The following is an 18,943-nucleotide window of genomic DNA, read 5'->3' on the forward strand; positions in this document are numbered from 1 at the left end:
AAAATGCAAAATAAATAATGGAAAATAGTTGTGCTGGTATTCACTCGTTTGGTGGATCGAGTCTCCCCATTTACATAATAATAATAATAATGGAAATTAATAATAATTATTATTTCGAATAAAATTTATTTTTATTAGTTTATAATATTTATTATTGTATAATAACATTTATAACCGTGATAATAATACTTTTTATTCTTCTACTATTCAACTTTTTCATTTGCCCCCCCCCTCTTGCAAAAATTTCTGGTGACGCCCATGGTACATGTATGTTGGATTCAGACCGAATTCCGCTACTCATTTTCTAATACTCAATTGCTTGTCCAACGTTTTAATGAAATACAACAGGAAGACAATCCCTACAGAACCGTTCCTTAAGATGATAAAGCCAGAATTTTCAAATGTTTGAAATCCTTGAAACCTTGAGAAACAATCTTAATCTTGGAATCACAGCAAACCCGTGACCACCTACCAGTTGCCATCCTTTTCCCAGTGTTGTCGCTGATTCACACTGAAAATTCCATTATGAGTGCCCAAAAATTTCCTTTCTGACCTTTACATTGTTTCTTCTGTTGGTTAAGATGTTTTATTTCCCTTAACAAGAGTTTGAACCTCTGGCTTGTAGCCTGCTGGTGTAGTATACCGGGTGGTCCAAAAGTCCCGGAACGGTCACTTATGGTGAGAAATACACATCGAATCGGAAAACGAAAAAGTGTGTGTTTAATAAGTGAAAGAAAGCTATTCAATAATATCACACTTGATTTCCCACCCCCGCCTCCTGGTGGTGGGGCGGGGAGCAACTGTGAAATTTTAAATGGAAACCCCCATTTTGTATTGTAGAATCGGAAAGAGGACTTCCTTCTGAGTCCAACGAGCTATCAACCATCCTCCCAGCTCAATTAGGAATGGAGATATGGCGATTTTAAATTTTTGCAACAACAACAACAACAACAACAACAACAACCAACAAAAAAAGTGAAAATTTTACAAAACCCATAAAATTTTGAAAGGGACGCTCTGCCCCTAATTGAGCTAGAGTGAAAGCGATTGTAGATTCGGAATCTGCACGTCAAGACCTTTCAATAGAGTATATGGAAGCCCCCCCCCTTTTTTGGCGAAAATTTAAAATCGCCATATCTCCATTCGTAATTGTTTCCATTTAAAATTTCACAGTTTCGCATGTGATATCATTGAATAGCTTTCTTTCACTTATTAAACACGCATTTTTTCGTTTTCCGATTCGCTGTGTATTTCTCACGATATGTGACCGTTCCGGGACTTTTGGACCACCCGGTATATATTTAACCAATGCTCAAAGCAATACTTCATAGAAGGAGGGATGCTTAGTCGAGTTGTAGAAACATAACAACCTGAAGGAGTGATTTTTGACAGGAGCAACAATATTAGGGAAGAAAATGCCTTGCTTGCCTTTTCCTGGAAAAAATACCCTGCTTGCCTCTCCTGGAGAAAATCCTGCAGACGTCAATGGGAGGAGGATAATCATTGTATGGGGAACATGGAGACAGTGCAGTAGGTGGGGTGGGATGCTTGTGCAAATTATTCAAACTGAGGGATGCACTATGAAAATGTTCTTAACTGGCAACAGCATATTTTACTTTGTGCACTGGATTTTACCTGTATTGGGTCTCATAAAACACATGCTTGAGTAGCGAGTAACTATATATAATACTGTTAACTATAGGATCAATTATGGGTGAACCCTCCCCAAAAGCTTTTCTGTCTATGGCGATGAAGCTTTGCCTAAATTCTTGTACCACTTTTATTTTTCATCTTAGCTTGCCTGATAAGATAATCAAATATCGTTCTGCTATCTGAATTATGACAGCTACTTATTTTGTTTCCTGTATCTATAATGTAAAGATAAAGTTGTCCCCTGTGTCCTGCACCAGGCCTTAGGGAGCTCCCAGACTGAAGTAACAAGTGTCACGCACCCCTCCAGTCTTGTTAAAAAGCATTCCCTGTGCATGCGTGACCAAGACTGAGGGGGACACAATATGCACTATTGAGAGAAAGGTTCCAGTCAGAGTGATACATAAGTGACATGAGACGTGCAGATTATTGCCACTTCAGTGGAAAGGTTTCATTTATTTTTTAAGGTTTATTTCCAAGTGACAAGTGTCGCTTGCAGCATGTCACTTGTCCCATCAGTCTGAAAGCTCTTCTAAACACACATATGGCATAACATATACTCCCAACTGAGAAACAGTGGAGGTAATGCAATCAATGCACCCACCCTGCCACGTGAGGTGAGCTCCAGAGCATTCTATGCAGAGACTTTACCAGAAAAATTCCTACCTATAATCTTCCGGGTAGATGACTGTCTCACTGTCACCATGTTACACCATAGGAACATCCCCCCAGCTCACCCCAAGGCTGGACCAAACACTCCCCCCCCCCCCAGCTAACATTTTCCATTTCAAGCACTGATTCTCACCCATTCAGTATTTACATAGGGTACTCAATCATCATAATAAAAATAAAAATACAGATCCGAATAGATATAATTCAAATTTATTTTCTCTGACAAATTTGAGAATTTTTTAAGTATAGTTAATATAATTTCCTAATTTTTAAACCTGCTTTGGGTTTCTTTTCACTGTGATACAACTGCAAATAGTTGTTGCATATTTATCATAATACTTAACTTCTTCTTTCCATAGGTGCTAGGTGGAAGGCCATGACAAATTCAGAAAAGCAGCCATATTATGAGGAGCAGTCTCGATTATCAAAACTTCATATGGAGAAACATCCAGATTATCGATACAGACCAAGACCAAAGCGAACGTGCATTGTAGATGGGAAGAAGATGAGGATATCTGAATATAAATCTCTGATGCGACAACGCCGACAGGAAATGCGACAGCTATGGTGCCGTGATAGTGGCATGGGAGATCTCCCGACATTCTTGCCAACCAGCTTGGCATCTGCACTGCCGCCGGTGTCATCTTCTGGAGACCTGTCAAGTCTTGTTTCGCACACAGGTGCACCGCCATCGACTTCAGTATCGCCTCTGCTGTCCACGAGCCACGGGCCAACCGGATTGGTCAACGGCAGTGCATCAGGTAATGGAAGTGGCAGTGATGCAGGAGGAAGTCATGGTGCAGAGCAAGCGTCATCTCTGTTTTATTCGGATGCTCTGTCCTCAAGCGAAGGACTGAATTTCTCTCCGGATAACCAGTCGATGAACTCTCCGTACGAATCGTCAAGCCCTAAACAGGATGACTATCGTAGTTGAAGAGACTTCAGGCACTAAGTACTCTTTGATCTGATCAGAGAAAAGGAAAGTGTGAGTTTTCCTGTGTGGGTGTGCGTGTGTGTGTGTGTGCATAATGATTGTTGTAAATTATTAATAATACACCATCCATGTCGAAAACTTATGTCAGCATATTCTCGTTGTAAAAAAATGTGTTTTAGCAAGTCTCAGTTTTAAAAAAAAGTGACTTAGCACTAAAATGAACTGTGTAGTATGTGCCAAGTTTCTTGTTTATGTCTCTTTCAGATTTTGCTTCGCACGTTGTCGAAGCTAAATGATCTCCACACACACTTAGTGTACTTAATATTTGTCGTGGTGCACGGCATGATAAACGAAATACATAAAATGACCCAGATGTGGACGCTTCTCAGTCAGTGAACAAAATATGTGCAACGGAACAGTACAAAGAAGAATGTAATATCTGTACCATATTGTGGTACATTTATCATTGTATTAACGAATTGTTCACCAAGTGTAAACACTGTGACTTTTCCCAGTATGTTGTAAATTTATTAATGTTATATCTGGTTTACCAGAAGATGTGAAAAGATATTAACATTCTGAGTGGGTGTGTTAGGTTTTCCCAAACACTATTCCATGTTGGTCTTACAGTGTGTAATGCATAAAATATGATCAAAAATAATCATCTTCGTATGCAAAACATATACATGGGGGCACAGTATCTTATCAAGGTCACATGCGTAGCAGTTGATCATTTCCAAAAATTTACAAGCAGGATGTACTTGTCTTAATGTTTATTAATATGCATTACAAAACCTTACGTGTTTTGATAAAAGGATCGATACACAGAACAGCATAAAAGTTATAGCAAAGGGAAATGTCATGTTCAAGAGAGATCAAAAACATGAGAATGCTTTGTAAAATATGTGTATACATTTGTTTGTTTGTTTGTTGTAAGTGAAGTCTAGATCCATATATATAAATATACACACGCGTATATATCATTCATACTGTAGATCTTGCCTGGTTGGGTTCTACACAAAGAGCCTCATGCCAGTGAAAGAGCCTGTTTAAATCTGTGCCATTTTTCCCCTCTCTTTATGGAGTCGAAACTCTTATATTGCAATGTTCTTTAGATAGTACTTAAGAAAGAGAGTTTTGTGAAAATGTATTTTGGTGGCAAACGTTACAGGTATCATGCAATTTCGAAGAAAGAATATTTAAAAAATGTTCTTTTTCCATATTAAAAAAAAAAAAGGATGAATGTATGCATATGTGGCAAGTACTGGTCTCGCGTCTTAAATGTACAGTATCACATGTTTGTGCACATAACTTCTGCAAAACATGAGATTCCATCACTTTTATTCTGTGTGTAGTTATTTATTTTTAGTATGTTAATAAAATAGAGCCATAAGGCTTTCTTTATTCTCAAGAGTTGCATTGCATTTCAATATGTGCCAAATTTATTTGTTATATTCTAGCTGCTGTTATGCTTTGTTCCCCTCCCCTATCTTCCCCTTCCTCCTTTATACCTGAGCAAGTCTGGTATTTCGTTATATATTTCTTGACAATACAACAGCTGTGGTCTAATTTCTGATCACAGCAATGTTGTAAGCATATTTTTTTAAACCTTAAATATTGTAGATGGAGAAAGACATTTCTCATAGTGCTGTATAAATGTATGTTGTCAGGGTAGTGTAGGTAATTGTTATGCTCAACGTTTTAAGAAGGTAACTAGTCTGTGATGTACCAAGGCAGTATGTACATATATAATCATAGATGGAGCCAGTGAACATAATGTAGCTTCTCAACCATGCCATATAATGTTGTTATAAATATATGATTTGCAATTCGGTAAATAGAAATTATGATGCCTTTGTTTTTTTTTACACATGGTTGCAATTCTCCCAGTTGAAAATACATGACAGTTTGTGTGCATTGGATTTGTTGAATGCAAAATTTTAAATAAGGAAATTTGTTGTGATATTTTTTTTCGTTTAAAGTTTGATTTATTAAAAATTATCAAGTTGTATGTTCTTTTGTGCTTTGGGAGAATGATCTGTAGTTACAGAAAATTATTTGTTTGAAGGTTTGTATTTTGCATTTTTTATGACTACAGTGCTTATGCTGAGATACAATACATAAGTTATTTTTTGTGTTGAAATATTTAATAATAGTAAATATTAACATTGGACGAAAGCACACAGGTAGCTTGAAATCAAATATCAGTACTAAACTTCCACTTTCTTACTTTCTACTTTTCAAACTATAAATACACCATTAGTTGCCACATCTCTAACTTTTGGATATCAGATATTTTGAAACTATTGGTGTTTCTTTCACTAATTTTATCTGAAATGTATAAATTGCGATGGGAATATCATGTACAGAGAATACATGTAGTGCTTATTTCAAACTTTGAAATACTTTGAATACATTTAAAACTTTTGAAACTCGCATAAAGCTATACTAAATGTATATCTCGCTCTGGAGAAAATATCTTAAATTCGGAGTACACATATCTGTTATTTTGTTAAGTATGTATTATGCCAAAATATGGAAGAGATTGTGAATATCGGAAACAGTGTTTGAAGTGGAAATTCTTAACTGTCGAGATTGGATAGGAGTGGGGTGTTTGTATGGAGCAACATGGAGACAATGCAGTAAGTTGGGGGATGCTTATGCAAATTATCCTAGCTGTGGGGATTTTTTCTTAACTGGAGGAGATAGCATCTACACATGTTCCCTCCACTTCGAGCACTCTGGAAAATATATTTTAATGTAAAGAAACATTCTTGCATTTAATTACTTTTCTAAAATATCACTATTTTCTTAAGATTATAAAATAATGTTCAAAATTATTATTATAACTCGTTTGAAATTACATTTTGAGTACAATTTTTTCTCCAAGTGAGTGACACCAATGAACTGAAAATTGCTAACACAATTATATTATTTTATAGAGTTCGAATGAATGGACAACCTTATGTTAAGAAACTGGTGCAACTAATGGTGTATCATGTCTGTTAAAAAAATCAATCTTAATTTGTACATGAATCTTTCTTATTGATAATCTACTTTTGTTCATGGCTATGCTTGAAACATCTGTCCAGAATAAGAAATAATCCCTTACTATTTATTGAAATTAATAATGAAGGAACATCAGTTGACATATCAAAATTTACTGTGCTGCTTTCTGCTGTAAGGAGAAAAGAGAATATTACATCATTGATATACTTTTTTTTTCTAATTCACAAAATCTTTGGATCAATAGGTAGAAGAGATTTACTATAAGTTAATTCTCAACAGGAAAAAAAAAACAATCAAAATCCTGAACTTTTTAGTTTTGAAGTGTTCACTGTATTATTACATTTTGATTACTTAACCCAAGCATGAAAAATACACTTGAGGTCTTTCGATGTACATTCAAAGAGGGAAAAAAGATGTGTTACTATTTCTGTTTATAATACATGGGGAAAATTAAAATAGGCCACATTATGTTTCAGCAGGATTTTTAGCTTGTCTCTGCAGTGGCTTTCTAAAAAAAAATGTTTGCATAGCCAAATGGTTAATGCTCTTGTCTTTGATGCGAGCAGCTCCAGGTTTGATCACTGGGAGAAACTCTAGATTTTGATCTAGCATTGTGAGTACAATTTGCAAGCTATTGAAAGCAACAGTTGCGTAATCTGGTCTCTAAAGTCTGAAAACTGGGATGATGGGTCTATATATTCACCACACGTGATGCACTGAAGGCCACTTGGCAGGCTGTGGTCCTCAAAGAGATGTTACACCACAGAATTTTAACTACTATTATAAATACTGTAATTGACTCTAGCTTTGGCCATGAGGTTCTGGGTTTGAGACATGTGTGTTCTTCTTGTGTGTATTAGCCTGTGCAGGCAGAGAAGTGACAACAAATAAGAAAATAGTTTTAGTCTGAAGATCTTTCATCAGTTCAGAATTTATTTTTATAAAACCATCCATATATTCAGCAATGTTCTTTTCCACATAATGCACAAAACGTCAAAGACTACAAGTTTTAAACTCAACTGGGAATTACATGTGCATGTGTAAGCACAGACAACAGCACATTGCTCCAAGAGGACTTATATACAGATTGAATAGCTCAGAATTCACAAAATGAGCATCATTGAAAAAGAGGCCATTACAGAGACAGGTGCACTGTTGAGCCAAACGTCATTGAGCATTTATACAACTTAACAATTAAAATACAAAACACAGTATTTACAGATTTATCATGTTAAAAGTTGAAAGCTAAAGGTTAAAAAGATCCCTGAATAAAATTGTCTTCAAAATCTTGTAATGTTCAGTATTGCAGCACATGAAAATGTCTACAAAAATATTTTAAATTTTCTTCTCAGATGATGCTAGTTGCATTAGTTTTCAACACTTTGGGAAGGTAGGAGAAAGGGGGTGGGGAGGAGGGAGACTTGCTTATTTTCTTTAAAGCTGTACACTTATAGAAAGAATGTTAATTGTTATTACCTTGATCGTTCCAATAATTTGCATCTATCAACATTTCCACATATGTGTATATAACTGCAGGCAATTTACATTCAAAATTCAGAATTAAAGCTTTGAACGTATGTTATGGCTGCTCCCCAAAGAAGCACATTTACGGCAGAACAACATAAAAAAGATTCAGAGAAAAATGAATTTGATCTGAATTGAATAGAATTATTTATTTTTACTGCTTTTTCAAATAGGAACACACATTTGTGCGAGCATTTGCTACAACCAAAACTAAGCATGTTTAAATTATGAATGCTAATAAATGAAATATTTCTGGAAATGATGTAATATTTACTCTTTTCTCTTTGGTATATGTTCGAAAAAAATACCTTCCATGTAAATTTGTACATTCACAATCATATTTAATACATTCTTTGGTTGTATTTTAAACTGTATAGCATATATGTGAGGATTTTGGAAGGAGTTGCTTCCTAGCTTGTGTAAAACTTGTGTGAGATGTGAAAAGAGACCAAAAGACTTGAATATAATTGTTTAAATTTACACATCATGTTAACTAAAGAATTTTAAAAGAATATTTGTGTTCCAGGCTTTCTTTCTGTGGATTTTTTCTATTGTCATGAATATTGCATCCTGCAACCCATAGAAACAAAACAGAGTTGATTGTATCTTTTCACTAAGTTATCACTGTTTTAATGTTCAACTTGTAGAAGTAATAAAAGAAAGTTTTGATGATATAAATGATGCATTTTTTTATACAGTAAAACCTGTCTATCCCAGAACATGATGGTTCCGAGCAAAATTTTCCGTCTTAAACAGTTTTCCTTCTTATACAGGGTTGACTTTAAATACAGTATAGAGCGCTGCAGGAAATAATGGAAAGACAGATTTAGATTTCGCATTACTTATAATGCAGAGTACTAATGCATGTATGTACATGAATAAAATTGCGATACAGTCGCAATAAGCATAGCAGAGATTACAATTATGTAACTACACAGCATGTCGGTACATTTTTTACAGTATTGTAAGAACGTACAGTACGCACTTGTGTATCTTTTCGAACCCGGGACCCTGCCCGACCCTGTGGCCGAGTGGTTAGCACATCGTGCTGCAACGCCAAGGGTCCCGGGTTCGAATCCCGGTCGGGCTTGGTTGTTTGTGAATGTCCATTCATCAATTTCATCATTTCATCACTTATCCCCATCTTCGCAAATTAGCCAGGAGGCACAAAACGCGAAGTAAAATAAACTAAATCAAATCAAATCAAAGAACCCGGGACCCCTGACGTCGTAGCGTGATGTGCATAGAGGAAAAGAGAAAGATTGAAAGGTGGAATAAGAGAGGTGAAGAAAGATTGAGATAAAAGTGAAGAAAAACTAAAGAAAAAGAAAGTAAAGAGGAGAAATAGACAAAGAAAGGTGGAGAAAGAGGGTAAGAGATGAAAGAAAGAAACTGAATCGTAACAGCTATGAGTAATGTAGTGCATTCTTTCATATCGACAATGTTAACGATAAGCGAGCGGCAACAGAGGTGTGTTCCACTTACAGTATTGCATTGTTTTCTTGTGAGCGAAAAAAAATAAAGGAAAAAAATTCAGTCTGGCTGAGAATAAAAACATCTCGTTGGTCTTTAAATGGTGTTCCGTTTCCGCGGAAGGAGGTTTCAGCCTTAAGCAGGTCATTTTCAGGTATTTGGTCCGTTCTGGGGATTTTTTTTCCGTATTTACAGGTTTCCTTCTTATAGAGGTTCCGGGATATGCAGTTTTTACTGTACTACTCTTTTCTTTTTTAAAGATTGCTTTGGAATACATTTAGTTATAATGGCATGGGACAGTTACTGTGTATTACTGATGGATTAGGTATGTTAGGTATTTCTTCTTCTATGATGCTAAGGCTTGGCTGGACCTTTAGCCAATGCCAGGGCAGTTCTTTCCGAATTTTCCTCTCCTTTCGAGAAACTGCTGTGATATTCCAAAATCTGAAAAATTACATATGCTTAAATTCCTTCCAGAGAATTCACGTGAATGAATATTCATGTGGTTTGCTTTCACTGTTGTCAGGATATTGTCAATAGTTTAGTTTCTACGTAAGTCTATTAATCTATGGATAATATCTAGACAACACCAAAAGCAACTACATGGAATATTCATGTGAATACTGTGCAAGCAATTCTAAGCATGTCAGTGGCGAAGTGTAATCTTAAGAGGAAGGCAGGCAATTCACTACTCCGAAAAATGGGAGGGGAGGGGTAAATAAATTATACAGCCCATTGCCCCAGTTTTCCAAGGAAAGAAAGAAAAAACATTTTAAATAATAATAATAATATATCCAACAACTTCTCTCTCAACGGCCATATTGCTAAGTTCAAAACTCTTGTCACATTATTGATGTAATAAAATACTTGCTGTTACTTACAGGTTCCCATATGCAAGTTGAAATATCCATGTTTGTTTTGGTAAATTCACAACACAAAAGAGAACACTCACTACAACCACTCGTTCTTCCCACACAAATGGAAAGTGTTCTGAAAAGCTCCAAAGCTAACAGAAAAGTAATATCGACCTCGTTGTAAAAATTAACGTTCACGGAAGAGCAAAAGAACTGACTTGAAGCTTAAAATTAATTAAGCTTTGGAATAATAGATCATTACAATAGGAAGAACATGCACTGGTTCTTCTTTTTAATAATGTATTATATTAATAAAAATAATAATTCGAGTTGGATAGTATTTATGACTTAATGTTTTTGCTACTTGCAGGTCTCAGAAGATAGTTTCATTTATTTATTTTTGCTTTTTTTTACATACATTTTATCGAAAAAAAACATCAGTTTATTGTTTGTATGAAAACTCACGATAAATATTGTGTAAATTATCTGGTAGTTGTCAACACTGGCGTGATGTTGTAATTTGAAATCATAGAGGTGTGAAGCAGATAACAGCCAGCTGTTCTGCAGATTCCAGTGCTGGGGACACCATGTTTGTCTTAACCCCTAAACGTCAACATTATTGACACGTTTTACAAATCGTGAAACTTAAAGTAATGTTTTAAAGTTTGTCTACATGGAATTTGGAACAGTTGTAATAATTTATTTCAGTAATTCTGTGTTTATAATATAGCAAATATCCATCTTCGAGATCGTGTTAACACTTATATGCTTTCTGCTAGTAGTGTCTGCTGTCTGCTTGGCTCGGGTGTTTTCGAGAAGCCGAAAAGCTCCGAAAAGCAGAGCTTTTATTAGTGGTTTGGGGACCGTACCTTCACCAGCATCTACCCTTCGCTATATGATACTTCAGGAGCGTTGGTTTCCCGCGCAGTGGCTGCAAGCAGAGAGGTTGCTGCTTGCCAACGGGCTGCTGAGAGGGTTTGCGGCCGTAAAATTTCGCGAAATCGAATGCGATAGAAACTAAATAAGGCACTCAACATTAAGTACATTAAATACTATTTTTATGGTGCAAGCAGTGCTTGCATTGCTTGTACTATATCTTCGCCACTGAAGCATATGTAATTTTTCAGATTTTGGAATAATCATAGCGGTTTTAAGAAATGAGAGGAAAACTCTGATATATCTGCCCTGCTGTCGGCCAAAGGGCCAATGGAACCTTAATGAGAAAATACCTCTTGACAGTACTTTAGGGCCATCCAAAAGTGTTTGTATTAAAATTATCAAACTGTAATAAAAGGGTACAAAATTTGATTCATGGCAGTTTCATATGCCAATGGTTAAGAAACTGATAGTAATAGCTCACTCTAATGGAAAAAATAAATAAAATGGTGAGGTATGTTGTATTTTTGTTACCACCAAGCTTTTCTCCACCTTTTGGCTAATTGAAACAATAAGGGTGAGAGATGATTATATGAAATTTATGAAGGGAGACTCGCAAAGAGCACTCGTACCCAGGCCAGGACTTAATTAATACAGGAAACTTCAGTGGTGAGTCAGAAGTCGATTATTAACACACTCTGGTGAGCCAGCGTAGCATGTTACATAATGAATGAAGTTACATTAAGTCTTTGATGAAAAGTTATCCATGACAAAATATTTTTAAAAAACTGTATGATTTAGGTGAGTTACAAATAAGAACTATTATGATATTTAATTGTTCAAGGTTTCATTTCATTCTCTGCTCTCTGTATTTAATGTGAAAGTAGAGGCCTACGATTGGGTGCTGAGCTGCTTGTTGGACACACAATTAAATAAATATGTAAAAATAAATCAACAGTCTACTCTCGCAGGGACAAGAGTATAGAGCTGTTAATTAATATTTGTCATTTTTGTAGGTGGGTGGAAGGAGGGAGTATATAAATATAAATTGTAAACCATATTTGCACGTAAAAATAAGCGACTAATCAGAACTGACCCTACAGTTTTTAGGTGAATCACAACCAATGACACGACCTGGCACACTAGAAATCGAACCCCTTGATTGAAACGTGACAGCTTTGTTTAAATTTGGATGGGTCGACCAGCACATGGAGGAAAGAGTTTTCGGGTCATTTCTTTCTTGTGGAGACAGCAATACTGTGTACACTGCATCCAATGAAACGTGACGCTTTATTTTCGTTAACATTCTGTTTTTTTGTCTCCGATTACGACAGTGACAAGACAGAACGGGAAGGTTCCAGATATTCATGAACCGAAACGCCGTTTCGGTCCGCTCCGGTCCATTTCGACCCCTGTTCCTGGGGGTTCACTGCTCTAGTATGCAAAATGGCCAACAGCGGCTGACTAAATGTGACTGGTTCCACAGAAAAGATTTGCCTCCTGCATTTTTCTGGAACCGTCATTGGTTGCAAATTCTGCTGACAGTTTCAAATCTCTTTCTAGAGCTAATTTTTCGAGATTTAGAAACGCAAATTTCAGCTCTTTTAGGCTGATCTGTGTTTCTTTCCTTGTTATCCATCCTCATCGTCTCTATTAAAAGACAGAAAACTGGCGTTAATTAAAGAACTGAAACTGCTGTAGACGATGGCTTGGCATGGAGAGGAAAAAGTACCAGATTTGTTTACGAAACGGTCAGGTTTGCAACACTGTGCAGTGACTTGATTATGACGGGAACAACGTTCTTATCTTCAGCGAATACTGCGACTTACAACGGCCAATTGGAGAACTACGGCAGTGCGGAACGCGGCAGTTTGCGATTGACCCCGTTTCCTTCGGTTTCTTTTACCACTGGTGATACTTGTGTGTATTTTTCAAAGTGTAAGTACGTGATCTACAAGTGGACGATTAGTGCAAGTTTAATCAATGCGCTTGATTATTGCATTTGTGCTTTTTCAAAAGCACATGCTGTTCGCTCTGTTTGGAGTTATGCTCCAGCAAGGAGAGTTGTTCCAGACCATTACACGAGAATGCTCGATGACAAGCTATCAAAGGTAAGTGCTTATAATGTAAAAACGTTAATTAAAGAAACAGGGTATATTAAATACTAAACCATGTCCCGAGTTCTTTTTTCAGATTAATGGGGGAAGGGGCAGGCAAATAACCGCATTTCTCAACTTAGCCAATGACTTTCATCTGACAGGTTCGCTCGACCCTCTGTACTCCCCCTACAAAGTGGAAAATTTTGCATGGTTTGTGAAGGTTATTGTGTTTATGAACGTTTTCTGTTGTGTTTAGCTCACGAGATGCGTAGTAGCGTGTTAATGCGTGGTTTTATGTGGTATTATTGGAATCAAATATGAAATATCTAGGTTCTTTGAGGTTTCCGCGACCCGAAACAAATTTTGTTCGATCGAAATCGATCGATTAAAAAAATAGACTCGTGCTGTTTTCGCATAAGACGTTTAGTGCTCGCATAAGACTGGTTTTTACGAACAAATCACGGTGAAAATAGAGCATTCCCTGACATTCGCTACGAGACTCGGCGGCAAGCGGCCCGGCATCAGCGCTTGTCTTTCCCGGTGAACGGGGTCCGCGACAGTCGCTAGAGTCTGCTATTAAAATTACAGTTTTCATACTGTGTACTAACCTTGACTACAGAAGGTGTTGAAAATGATGTCCCTCTGCTGCAACACATTCCTGGCATCTCCGAAGGAAATTGGCATTTACACGTGCAAGTTCGTCTACTGTAATTCTCGTACAATACTCTCTTTTAACTCACGGATGGTGTGCGGATTGTATTTGTATACTTTCTTTTTTTTAGATTTCCCATTTTTCTTTCGAGGTTTAATATAGTGGTCCTATGTGGAACGGGAACACCAGGAAATTTTGTTGCAAAACGTCGTCGCACTTCTCCACAATTCCTTTTTCCGAAGTAACACTCGACAAGATAAATCCTTTGTTGTAATGTAAACTTTTGTGGTGCCATATTAAGCCACAATCTTCAACACACGGACAAGACACAACACAACTTCCGAGGGAGGATTATACTGGTGTCAGTCTGCAACGTCAACAGAAAGGGAAAGAGAGCGAAGGCAGGGAGAGCGAGAAAAACAGACTGTAGCGTGCGACTGTCGCGGACCCGTTCACCGGGAGAGACAAGAGCTGATGCCAGGCCGCTTGCCGCCGAATCTCGTAGCGAATGTCAGGAAATGCTCTGTACTTGGAGAGCATGGATCGTGTAAGAATGGTGGAAGAGAACAGTAAAAAAGTTGTTGATTACAGGTTTGACAACAATGCATGGCAACAATGTAAAATTGCAGGATACGAAAATGACGTCTTCGATAAAGAACGTTTGCCATTAAAGTGCTACGAAAATAAGATTTTTTTATCTGTTCGTTATCACAATTAGCGCAAAACCATTCACGGATTGCACCACTGACCATTCTCTGTAAGGTTAGGTTAAGTTAGGTTACGCAAACATAGTTAAAATTTGGGGTCGTAAAACCATGCACGGGTAGCCCCACAAACTATTGACGGATAGCCCCACGAACCATTCACGGTAAGGTTAGGTTAGGTAAGCATAGTTAAAATTTGGGGTCGTAGTAATGTCAGGAATGTATATTTCGTTTTCCAAAATCTTACAGTAAATAATGAGCAATCATGCATGTCTGTTCCGATCACGGACCACTCAATTTCGCTTATTTTACAATTTCTATAGTGGAACCACGAGCAAAACAACTTGCGCAGACCCGCGGCTCCTGTGCACCGTACCCCCGCGAGTAGGGGAGGGGGAGAGTGGACAATGCTTCCTTATGGCTCGAGGTAGAGGGAAGAAGGGAAAGCTGCGCGGGGACTTCTCGTCCCAAGTTTTTTTTCCTTGTGGTCGATCTATACACGTGACCCCCAAATTTTAACTTCACATTCGTTATTAAGAGGCCTCAATTAGTTAGTATGCGAAATATTACAAACATCGGGGAGGGGTCCGGTGTTGTAAATTCGCTCCGAAAGTACTTACTGAACTGACTTTCCGTACACTTTTGAAAGCTCGTGGAGGTGTTTTTTTCCCATCGCTTAATTTATATCGCCGGTAAATCGTGTATTTTTGAAGATTAATGTCTCTTCAATGCACGAAAGCTGTTGCCTCTATGTCCAAATATTGCGTGCGTTCGATGATGTAACCCCCGGTCAGTGTTTCCAACCACGCCGTTGTTTTGCAAGATCATGACAATTTTCAAACCTAACCTTTCCGTGCATGGTTCGTGGGGCTATTTAAGAATAGTTTATGGGGCTACGTGCTTTGTTCGTGGGGTTTTCGAACCCGGAAAAAATACAAAATCAGTAACACGAAAGTAGGTATTTTTCGGTGAAGAAGGTTGGAAACACTGCGCACCACTGATTATTGACAACGCTAGTCAAGATTTGCCCGCCATATTGTGTGTAACGCAACCGAAGAACCAACGAACAATAATTACTCGATATGTGGAAAATTGATATTATTGTGAAAAAAACGAAATCCCACCTTCAAGAATCCTTAGCAATGCAGAATACGTAAATTCAAATGTGAAAAACAAGAGAACAAAGGAATTTCAGACGTTTGGCGGATACTAAAATTTTAATTGTAGTTTTTGCACCAGAAACAAATTATGTTACATAAAGCATAGAAATAAATCTATCTAATAAAAAATAGACGTAATATTCGATGGAGGTATACAGTTGGCGAAGAAACCCCCTTTGCCTTGAAGTTAACGCTATTTTCTTGTAATCATAGGATTCTGGGTTCGAAACCCTATTGCTTTTTTACCATACACTTCACGTTAGCTTCGATTTAAGCAACTTGCCAAACTACCCTACGTGGGCGAATTGTAAACTCACCAAAATAAAATGTGCGCCCTTCCCCAAATAAGTTTAAAACAATTCAAATCTTAGTACTCCCTTTTATCATAGTTTAGGGTGTTATTTGATATTGTTGTCGATATTTAGGGAGATACCACTTTACATTGAAAATTCGGTGTACGTTTTACACCCACTGTATGTCAATATTATCGCTGTAAAGGCAGTTTCACATAAGGTGTACCTAATCTGTGGTGTAGAGTGGTGGAAAGAAATACTCAGTGGCGCAACCACAGAGGGCAATGCCCCCCCCCCCCCCAACCTTCGACGGAATTCAAATCTAGAAGGGGCAAGGAGGAGCAAACATTGACGGCTAAGGACACCTGCAGGGGGAGCAGAGAGGAGAATTGTCCCCTCCGATTTCAAATTTTATGAAAATAAGAAAAACATTTCGTAAAATTTTCTTGCTCGCTTCACTCGCAGATCATCCCTTTTTCTTAGTTTCGTCAAGTTCAGAGCCGTAGCTAGGTGGAGGCTCAAGTCAGCCATGGGCGCCGAATGATCTAAATGAAAAAAACGTTGTGAAAGGGAGAATGCCTTGCCACCCCGTGATATTATTTGTGCCCTATTAGGGGCAAATAGGAGGGGGGCAATGGGGGTGCAAACATTGACGGCCAAGAGCACCTGCAAGGGGACATAGAGGAGAAATTGCCCCCTCCGTTTTCAAATTTTACGCAAAATAAAATACATTTCGTAAAATTTTCTTGCTCGCTTCCCTCGCAAAGCCCACTTTTCTCTGTTTCGTCAAGTTCAGACCCTTAGCTATGGGGCAGCGGGAGACGGCTACGGATGCCGAGCGAGTTAAATGAAAAATATTGTATAAGAGAGAGTGCCATTGCGTCGAGTGAATTATTTGTGCCCTATTAAATCAATATTGTTTCAAATTGTAAAAATTGGATCTAAAACTTTTCTTGCTCGCTTCTCTCGCAATCTGCTTGTTTTCTGTAGTGTAATGTATTTCAATAATATGTGTTGTATATTTGTATTGAATAAGCTTTCAATACGTACACGATTAATGTTAGCATGTTGCATATTTAGTGATTTGCTTTATTTTACTTCGCTTCTTGTGCCACTTTGGGCTAATTTGCGAAGATAGGGATGAGTGATGATATGATGAAATTGATGAATGGACATTAACAAACATCCACGCCCAGGCCGGGATTCGAACCCATGACCCGTGGCGGATGATATGTGTAAGACATAAAAGTTATACATATTATATGTACAAAAATTATTATCTACGGAATGCATTTACCATTCATGTTCTGCCATTCAAAAATACAGTTTGTGTGCTTGTTTTCCATTATTAGATAATGTGAAATTGACGGTGTTTAAAATATATTTCAAATCGTTTGTTCTAAACAAATGCTTTAGCACAGATTTCTACCTCGTCTTTGCGTAATTTATGAGGATAATAACGTTTTTGATACTAGTACTATTTACCTCTAATAATAATAATAATAATAATAATAATGTAATTATTGTTATTATTATTGGTACGTTTATTTTGGTACTTGCCCCCCCCCCCAGACAAAAATTCGTGGTTGCGCCACTGGAAATACTTCCCCTATATTAAAGTCCAGGAGCCCAATGTTGGAAGTATTTCTTTCTACAACTGTACGTACATTTATTTCAGCTGTCAAATGGGACGCGAGCGTTGGGGGGTGGGGGGGAGAACAGCGAGTCCTGGAGTTATTCTTTTTATTGTAGCAGGCCCGTAGCTAGGATTTTATTTCCCTTATCAGCAGCAACCACCTAAAGGTTTTTCAGTATATTACAAATTATCATACATTATGTTTTATCCTGCAAGGAAGTAAAATTAATTACCACTATACAATATTTAAATTAGATATTTGTAGGATTTCGAAGGGGGCTTCATACCCCTTAGCCCACTGGCTACGTGCCTGTGTTGTAGTTGTAAGTGAATTTTTTAAGCCGACTATTAAAGCTAGATAACGCACATTGGAAATGCATAATAAATATTTTTCAACTCTCAAATATTTCTTTAACTTAGTTTTCACTAATCGAACAATTTTTTTTGACATTATTCGTATGACCTAGTCCTTCAACTTTTCTTTCCACCCTTCATGTCCTTTGTGTGGATAGCTTTAGTAACATGTTCCGAGAGTATTATGTAAAAAATAACTTCCCCGTAGATCCGTGTTCCTCTCGTTCGGTACCTCGTGCTTCGTGAAATACAATTTCCTCGCCGGTAACGTTATTCGAAAATTTTATTCTGTAAAAAAAAAGCGAGTGAATTTGACGGGACAGTCTTAGTTAGTACGTATGTTAGATAAGTGTGTCTAATACTGTCTGTTTTAGCGTTCCTTCCGGCAAGTACATTCACGATGGATTAGAGAGAGTGACGTGCGGTGACATCGGCACTTGAGGTAGGAATTGATTATGAGCATGGAACGAATTTATATGTAAATACATAAGTAAGTATGAAGCTGAAATCAGTTATATATTGTATTATCTTTGCGCATCATTGCATGTAGATTATAAAAATTCAATTTTTTTTCCATAATATGTGTACCAGGGTATTTCTTTCGCCTTTGTGCGCCTGACTGCGCCACGCTTGGCGGCCGTCCGGACGCCAACTCCCGTCAAATCGCGTGCGATCTATCCGCTATGGAAGCCGCTAGCTTCGAAATGACTTGAAGTTCTCAGAATTATAGTTACAATTACATTCAAAATAAGCACGTTAATTATCACGGGGGATGTTGGAAATGTTTTAGCTCATATTTTACATCTTTAAATTATTTTTACATATTATAATTATTTCCATATTTCAGAACATCCCTCAACATATAGGCTATTCCATATTCGCCCAATAACTACATGTCCCCATGTGACCGAAAGAGTTGGGTGAATTTCTTGCGAATAACTGACAAATTTGAAATTGAAGCGAGCATCCTCCGAGTATGGTCTTGGGAGTGCTGTCTTGAAGTCGTGGACTGGAAGTGAAAGTCTTTCGAATTGCACTTCGACTGCAGCGCCA

The 18,943-nt window shown here is 37.5% G+C and overlaps 1 protein-coding gene across 4 annotated transcripts in view; it reads left to right on the plus strand.

Moving 5' to 3' along the window:
- The window catches only part of Sox102F (transcription factor Sox102F), a 599,620-nt gene extending 591,191 nt beyond the window's left edge, over positions 1–8,429 (plus strand). For all 4 annotated transcript variants that reach the window (XM_083123658.1, XM_083123661.1, XM_083123659.1 and 1 more), the window contains one exon: positions 2,682–8,429. In XM_083123658.1, coding sequence (XP_082979784.1) covers positions 2,682–3,256 — 575 coding nt within the window. In that variant the 3' untranslated portion in view covers positions 3,257–8,429. The remainder of the gene's footprint in view (positions 1–2,681) is intronic.
- Positions 8,430–18,943: the final 10,514 nt, after the last annotated feature.

This window comes from Lepisma saccharinum, chromosome 6 (assembly GCF_977018435.1).
Source record: "Lepisma saccharinum chromosome 6, izLepSacc3.1, whole genome shotgun sequence".
Lineage (NCBI taxonomy): Eukaryota > Metazoa > Arthropoda > Insecta > Zygentoma > Lepismatidae > Lepisma > Lepisma saccharinum.